Below are 8,519 nucleotides of genomic sequence, written 5' to 3'. Positions count from 1 at the left end.
AGATATTTTGATATTTAATTTGTGTGTTGGAATTGGAGCAGCGAAGTACGGCAAAAGGCAGTGTACAGTCCGTACGCAAATGTTGCAGAACAATTTTAGGGGAAAAAATTAATATAGAGTTTTTTCTCATTTTCTCATTTGCGTGCAAAGTCAAATAAATAAATAATACAAAAACCTGGAACTTACGTTTCAGTGATTCCCGTAGTACCAAACATAAACTTAAACGATAATAAACATAAAGAAATATCGTTTAACGGCACGTTGTTAATACATCCCAATTTGGGAAAAGCATAAGAAACAGGACTGATAAACCATAACCAATATGATAAACCACAGCAACACTGAGGGACTGGGGGCAGTCCGTCATGTATTTGACCATAGGAGGCGACCCTAAACGCCCCGGAATTAGGAGGCAAACTAAAGAATGTGTTGGCCTTTGGCCCCCCCTGCCTGTTGGCGCTGACGTCGGAGATCACTCAAGAAAAGGTGGCGCTGGTTTAATCGGCCCCCACTAAAGTAGACGCCATCACATCACTGGCGGCCAGGTTGACCTCTCGACAAAGAAAATGATGAGATGGGTAAAAAGAGAGGAGGGGAGGAATGTGTGTGTGGGGGGGGCTCTGTAGAATATATACGTATATATGTATATATATATAAGTATCTTTCACAAGCTGTAGTCTTTAACGGCGACATCTCCATCCATGGAAACATTTGGCTGACCTTCACTTGTAAGCAAGTTCATATTTGAGGCCGTGGAGGGGGGGCTTTTCACATTATTTTAAACGGCTTTCAGCGTGTGGGGGGTGTGGGCTCATTAAAGCACATATCCCAAACTTTGATGTCCCAAATAGGCAACACAGTTACTGAAGGATTAGTTTGTTTTTTTAAGCAGGATTCTGGTGTCTTAGCCTCAGTGGCCTAAAATAGCACACGGTTTAAAAAATACCTGACTTTGATTCGTAATAATATTTAGAGCATGGCGTTGCGGTGGAGCCTTGGTAAACAAGAAGCTATTATCACGTCACTTTAGGCTCTGAGGCTGACACACCCTTGTATCATCTTTGAGGATCACCGCCTCCTTCGCTCATCTTATCAGCCTTAAACCAAACCTAATTACAGCGATTTTAATCATACTGTATTACGAGTGATTAACCCTTTGGTGCATTTAATTAACCTTTGCAGCCACAGATTTCCATCATGCTTTTTTCCTCCATGACACAGGCTTTAAATAATCATACTTAAAACTGGAGGGAAATCTAATGTCTAAAGTGGGAGCCATCACTTGTCAATCGCTTAAAAGGGACACAAACATCCAGATGTGTTGTGAGTTTAACGCTATTAAAGGTCTGCTTGATAAGTTCAACTAACGAGGATTTATGACAGGGTTGTCCAAAGTGCAGCCTCGAGGGGGGGCATTTGCAGCTTGTTGCTGTTTTCTTATTGGCCCACGGCACGTTCTAAAAATAGAATTAAATAAGAAAGCTAAAAAATCAACAACAAAAATGAAAAAAATCAGCAGTAATTTTGCAAAAATAATAAGAAAAAAAGTCCATTGAAGTGATTTATAAAGCATCAAGTACAAACAGCAGTCATCTCATGGCACTTTGCACATGATGGTCACATTCAGAAATGACAACAAAACCAAGCCCTCGGCGACGGAGGCAAGGAAAAACTCCCTCTGGGCAAGAAACCTTCAACAGAAGCCATTATTTTGGAAAAAAAAAACATTGCCACAAACTTCACAGTGTTACAAGAATGAAGTCCAAATATTATGGCAAAGAGTAGAGAAGAAGATGGCTGAAATAGTTGAAAAATTGAAACACAAAAAAGCAGAAATGGAGGGAAAAAAGTGCACCAATTTTACAAGAGCAAGATCAAAATATTAAGAGAAAAAAAAAATATTCCAACAAATAAAGTTTCAATTTTACAAGAATAGACTAAATATTATGAGGACAATTGTCATTTTAGTAGCATAGAGCTGAAGTATTAAAGAAAAAATGTGGTAATATTATGATCAATATGTAGTAATTTGTGGAACTTCTGGAAAATGGTCCATTTCACCGATGGGACGAAGTAGAGATGCAGCCTTTTCTGGAAATATCTACTGGATAACTTCTTAGCATATCTGCATGTGTTGCCTTACAAAATATCACAGTTGCATCCTTTCATTTGTTTGGCCCTCGCTAGAAAAAACGTCCCCCCCCCCCCACGACTTATTTCTTAGAGAATACAAATGAGCACAATGAATCAGAACTCCATAAATCAAATAATATTTGAGAGACTGTTTGCTTATCACAAATGCATCGACTTTAAATTGATTCCAAAAAGCCTCTCTGTGCTGAACCAGTGAAAATCCCGCCCAAAATAGGAATATATAATAACGGATAATAATTCAGAGTTGAGGACGCCCAGCTGAATATTTCAACGTATTGGATGGCAGCCGTGACCGGGTGTGGGGGGGCAGGTTGTGAGTTTGTCACATAAACATATTATGAACGACCAAATCTTGGGCACCCGGGGGGGTGGGGTGGTTTTGGGGGCGGTAGGCTTATGTATTATACAGCGAGTCAGAGCATGGCTTTTAACCAGGCTTTAAAATAAAAGGTGGATGAAGGCAATGACGACCAGCTCTGTGTGGGTGTCCTCATAAATTATCCTCCGAACAATATTTCAGGGGATAAACAGTCATTTAGCCAAACTATGCCTCAAGGCACATAAACGCCACAAATAAAAGCACCAGGGGAGACAAAATGCAAAACACACACACACACAATGATAGACACGACACACAAAAGCAAAATCCCCGTCAAAGAAAATGACAAGATTGATGCAATGTCATGACGATGACCCAGAATTGGATGGATGGAAGATTCCATAATTACAATCCAAAAAGAGACACAAATGAAAGCCAACCAAGAAACAAGCAAATCCTCCAGAAATGGAAGAAAGACACAAATGGAAAAGCAAACTGATTTGGCACCATACCATGTGACTAAACGTCCCCCCGATCGATATGTCCAAAAATCTCGAGTACCCAGTATCCGGGTGTGTTTTCAGACAGAAATCCCAAATGGGATGCAACGTGAGCTCATTTAAACAACGCACCGAACGCGTATCTACATATGCAATTTATAACAATAATTGGGGTCATTAAAGACCAGCGTTTATGAGCTAAATGCAATGTCGGCCGGGCAGGCTTTTTATGGACTAGTGCTCCCTTGGTGTTTAAGTATATTGGTCTCCCAGCTCTGCATCACCTTGATCCCCGCGACCCCCCTCGCTCCCCCGCCCCGAGCAGTACTTAGTCTTCCCGGCAGCGTTGTGCTCTCGCCGCCGGCACCGAGCAAGGCCACCCCTCCTTACTTCTGATTTACATTTATTTCCCTCATCTGCTTTTATTTATTGGGGCACTTCGCATTTGGCACATTTCTCTTTATGGAATCACGGGGCCTTTGCTGTACTACCTCATTCACACGGGCATTTCTCCCAGGAAGCAACTCCCCCGCCACAATAAAGGCAGCACTTTGTGTTATTGTATTTTATGTTTTCAATGATTGCTGATTAAGTGAGTAGTTTCTGTCAATCTGGTTGCTGAGCTTGGTTGGGGGCTTGAAAGCTAAATTCAAGATGCATGGTGTCTTTTTCCAACCTTGTACCAATTTCAGGGCCAACATGGTACTGATAACGCTAAACTTTTTTAGATCTACTTTTTGTTTGACTTTGTGTACCCCTGAAGGTAAAGGACTCAAACAAATCTTTGTCCAGATTGTCCAAATCAAATATTGTAGGATTACTACTCGCACATGACTATTATCAGGTGGACCAGAGTATGGGGTGGAGGGTGTAGTGTCCTAATATTAGCCAACAGTGTAAAACAGCGACGGTCAGCTTGTGGTGGTTGAGGTCCGTCCATCATTCCATTTTTAACATCACAAATGGGAACAATACCGTAAATCACAGGAAAAATATTTTTTGAAGAAGACATTTTTGGTCCCCACTTGTAGCAAAAAGTGATTTTGAAAAAGACCCCCCAAATTCCTCAGACCAGCCATCGCTATTGCACTGCTGCTGCAGTTCATCAAGCTTTGAATATGAAATTAACCTGCGCATGTAAATGATTATGCAATTACGAGGGCGCATACAGGATTAGGACGCCTCTTTGGGGGGGCGGGTCCTCTAAGCGCAGTTGTAATTCATCCTAATTTTTAATTGCAAATGACATTCATGTGAACATTTTTCTGCCCGCTGTTGAAAAGCACTTGTGCTCCGTACTGCCACCTTCCCTTTGTCAAATCAACTACCCGGGGGCGGCAGGGGGAGTGCGAGTGGGGACCAGTGTGGGCGGGTTGAAAAAAGAAGTCATGAATTACCTGTCGGGTGGTGATTTGCCCCGGACTCTTGAATCCCCCCTGACAGCCACACTCTGAGACACTGTACGGGTCGGAGCTCGTGGATGAGCACTTAGAAAGCGAGTCGCAGCCCACCACGAACGTGTTGTCCAAAGGGAGCTCCTGGATCACGTGGTGCTTCTTCGGGGCCACCGGAGTCTCCGGTTTGATTTGAAACGTAGGCTGGGGGGACGCAGACTTGTAATGCTTGGCTAAGTCTGGGCTGTCGGGTTTGAAGGTGGTGGGCGTGGTGGCCCAGTTGTACTTCCCCATGGTTTGCTCCTCCAGCTCCACGGGGAGATCCAGCGTACCATTAACATGCTCATGGGTGGGGTCGTCAGGCTTTGATTCATCTATGGTCACAAAGTTCAGGAGGAGGCTCTTCGGGGAGCGCTTCTTTCTCTTCTTCTTCTTTTTGATCTGACGGTTCTCTTGGTTGGGCGACACCCACTCGCCGCTCTGCTTGCTCTTCTGGACCACTTTGTGTCTGGGGGTCTGTCGGCAGCGCACCAAGGCGGTCACAAATATCACCAAGATGACAGTCATGGTCCCGGCTATGATGGCGATGACAACAATCACGTATCCGTTGGCTTGAGGCGTTACCTCAGTGTCCCCGATGTTACGATCCAGCGGCGTCTCCATGCTCTTCCTCAGCTGTTCTTGGATAAAAGTGGCATTTGACACAGTGTCGTTGACGAACAAATGAACGAGCGCGATGGCTTGTAACGATTCAGGCTGGCCGAGATCTCGGACTTTGACAACCAGCCGATGCAGCCCTTGATCCGCCGCCACTATTTTCTCCTGCAGTGTTATGTTACCTGTTGTTTTGTCGATGGAGAAGAGGCCTCGAGGGGAGACCCTGGATGTGATGATGATGCTGCTGGTAATGCTATACTGTAGCTCAGCATTCATACCTGTGTCATTGTCAATTGCAAACACCCTTGTAACAACAGCACCGGGGGTGGTGGTGGTCCGTACGAGGTCATACGAGTAATTGGACGAGGGAACAACGAACACAGGGCGATTGTCGTTTACGTCGACCACATTTATAGTGACCTTGGCGTAGGAGGAGCTAGGGGGGTCGCCTGCGTCCACCGCTTTCACCATAAACGTGTAGGAGCTCTGCTGCTCCCGATCAAAGGTGATATTGGGCTTGATGACACCGGTTTGAGGGTCGATGATGAAATGGTCTTTCCCGTTCAAAATGGACAGAGTCACAACGGCATTATCTCCCGCGTCTGCGTCCGTCACTGTGATCAAGCCCACAGTTCCAAAGAGCGGAAGGTTTTCAGGCACATAGAAGTTGTACTCGGGGTGCGTGAAAGCCGGGCTGTTGTCGTTAAGGTCCTGCACGATTAGCCTGACTGTGACATTGCTCTGCAGGGACGAGGAACCGTTGTCCCTCCCTATGACAGTGAAGGAATACCTCTCCTGCTTCTCTCTGTCCAGCCGTTTGCCAACTGAAAGAACTCCAGATCGTCTGTCTATGTTAAAGCCATCGGGAGCATCGGGGCCAAGGGTATAAATAATCTCGGCGTTATGTCCGCTGTCGGCATCAGTGGCACTGATTTTGATTAACTGTGATGACGGGTCATTATTCTCTGGTATGGAAAGTTGGATTTCTGGCTGGGGGAAGATGGGCGCATTGTCGTTCTCATCCTTGATTTTAATTAAAACCATAGCTGAAGTGTTCAAAGGAGGCGTCCCCCTATCCGAAGCCACTATCCTAATTGCATATTCTCGAGTCATCTCGTAATCGAGTGGAGCAGCTGTCTCCAGTAAAAACTGATCATTAAAGACAGGCTTCAACCGAAATGGAACATCATGGTCCGTGTAGCAGGTGACTTTGCCGTAGAGATCCGCATCTCGGTCCGTGACTGTGATGAGGGCTATCTTGGTGTTGAGGGGGGCATTCTCGGACAACAGAACCGTCCCGTTCACCAGGTTGATGATGTAGCGAGTGTCAATGGAGGGAACGTTGTCATTAACATCGGTGACGTTGACGGTCACCGTGGCCCTGGAGGGTGTGGAGCTGCCGTCGCTGGCCAGGACAATGAGTTTGTGAACGGGAGTCAACTCCCTGTCCAGTGGCTGCTTCACAGTGATCAATCCCGTCGTGCTATCGATGGCAAAGTGCCTTTTGGTCGCAGCAGAGATCTGGTTACTGAAGGCGAAGTGAATCTGGGCATTGGACCCGAGGTCTGCGTCTGTGGCGTGAAGCTGAACGACCGATGTCCCCGCGGGGGCGTTCTCCGGTACTGTGACCTCCAGGTCGCTATTCTTGAAGACAGGGCGATTGTCGTTGACGTCGGAGATGGTGACTTGAAGGATGGCCGTGCTGGACTTGGGAGGGTTGCCACCGTCTTCCACTTTTATCTTCATGACGAAAGTGTCCTTCTGCTCACGATCCAGGTTCTGCTGAACGATCAACTGCGGCCACTTGTCCCCCTCGGGTGTCTCGATGATGTCCAAGCCAAATTCTCCAACACTCTGGAAAGACAAAACATAAAACTCCAAGTTACTTCCACATTTCGTAGGTGTCGCCGGAACACGACACCAAGCTAGTTAACTTTTGCAAACTCAGAACAAAAGGTCGGCAGCATCGGCGGCGGCTCCAAAATGTAGCGATATCTTTCGCAGGCGGCTGAGACGTTGCCAGTGCGGTGCTGAGTGTGTGGTGAAGCTAGTCACTAGCCAGCTGGTAGCAGTTCTTGGGACTAACAATAACAATAATTATAGCAATGTCACTGCAGCTTGATTACTATGCTAATATACATGATTAATTATGATGTCAATTGAGCGTGGTCGGTGGTGTTTTTTATAGGCGAAATGGGGGTGTCCCATTACATGCATTCTTAGCTTACACGCAGAACAGAGAACAAAGTGTGTTCACGTCGCGCATAAAGATTGTGGTGATGGGCAAAATTTGCAAAAGTGCATTTTTCCTTGAAGAGTCAGCGACATCCTGAAACCAGATCGCCGCACGTGCTGTGCTCATCTCACCAAGCAAGCGTGCCCATCCGCAGTAATGTTGCAAGAAGCACAAAGAAAACATAAAATGCCATGTAATGATTTGTAAAGTGTGACAATTCATTGTAATAACCCCCAGCCCCCCACCCCCCCAGCCAACCGTGGTTTGCACATCCTTCTCTTGAGGTTTCTATGGGCCTTTGTGTGGGCTAGCATACAGCAGGCATATTTAAAGGCCTTGTTAACAAGAGCTACGATCGTAGACACACTAATAACCTCTGAATTCAAAAGCACTGCAGGACCAGATCACCTTATTTTACCAGCAGCCGTGGTGAAGAATAGCAAATGTTCAAACTGCTTTTTGTTTCAGAAGTGCTAAATCAAGGCAAGTGTAAAGCCAGGGGGAGAGGAAAGCAAATGTATCAGAAATCCCCAGGAGAAACTGACAGAACTGGCAAAGCTTGTTAAGAGTAATTGCATTCCTCTCCAAATATAGCACTAATATTTAGTTTCCAACAGAGTATGGTATGGATCCACGCACAAGTCCAAGTCGAAGGCAGCGGATTGAAGGCTGGGGGGAGAGGCAGCACGAGAGAGAGCGAGAGAGAAGGAGGAGGAAATAAAAAGATCAAGCCCATGAATGAGCTGCATGCACATTATGAAACAAAGGAGCCCTTTGAAGCTCTTTCAGTCAGAAGCAGTTTCATGGTAAAACAAGAAAAAGGCTTCTCTTTAAAAAGATAAGCTTCATGCTGCACATAATGTTGGAAACGATTACTCTCGTCTAGGCACAGTCATCAAATGAGATTAAGATATATACAATTTCCTTGTTGAAGCAGGGGAACATTTGCGCTAAAGGGGAACCCGGTACCGTCCCGGTGCCAGCGTGAGGCCGACGCCGGGGAACATGCAGGTGCAGCATGTAAATGATTGTGTACTGTGGAACAAATTGCTTGCCGAGAGAGTGTTGTCAACACGATTGACAGAACTACTTAAAAACAGCCAGCACAGCAGCAAAGATCTCTCGGACCTTCTGAGGCACGTTACGCCCATGCAAGAGTCTTCAACTTTGCAGCTCTCTAAAACACAAAGCCTTATGGATTCGGTTTTTTTTTGCACAATCCACAGCTCCTCCAAGCAGTGGTTCGGTTGCTGATCACC

The 8,519-nt window shown here is 45.7% G+C and overlaps 1 protein-coding gene across 6 annotated transcripts in view; it reads right to left on the bottom strand.

The window, feature by feature from the left end:
- pcdh11 (protocadherin 11) overlaps positions 1 to 8,519 on the bottom strand; it is a 148,824-nt gene that overhangs the window by 122,651 nt on the left and 17,654 nt on the right. For all 6 annotated transcript variants that reach the window (XM_058063957.1, XM_058063958.1, XM_058063959.1 and 3 more), the window contains exon 4: positions 4,371 to 6,878. In XM_058063957.1, the coding sequence (XP_057919940.1) occupies positions 4,371 to 6,878 (2,508 nt within the window). The remainder of the gene's footprint in view (positions 1 to 4,370; positions 6,879 to 8,519) is intronic.

This window comes from Doryrhamphus excisus, chromosome 23, assembly GCF_030265055.1.
Source record: "Doryrhamphus excisus isolate RoL2022-K1 chromosome 23, RoL_Dexc_1.0, whole genome shotgun sequence".
NCBI lineage: Eukaryota > Metazoa > Chordata > Actinopteri > Syngnathiformes > Syngnathidae > Doryrhamphus > Doryrhamphus excisus.
The sequence above is the reverse complement of the archived record's forward strand: the minus strand, read 5'-3'. Positions and strand labels throughout refer to the sequence as shown.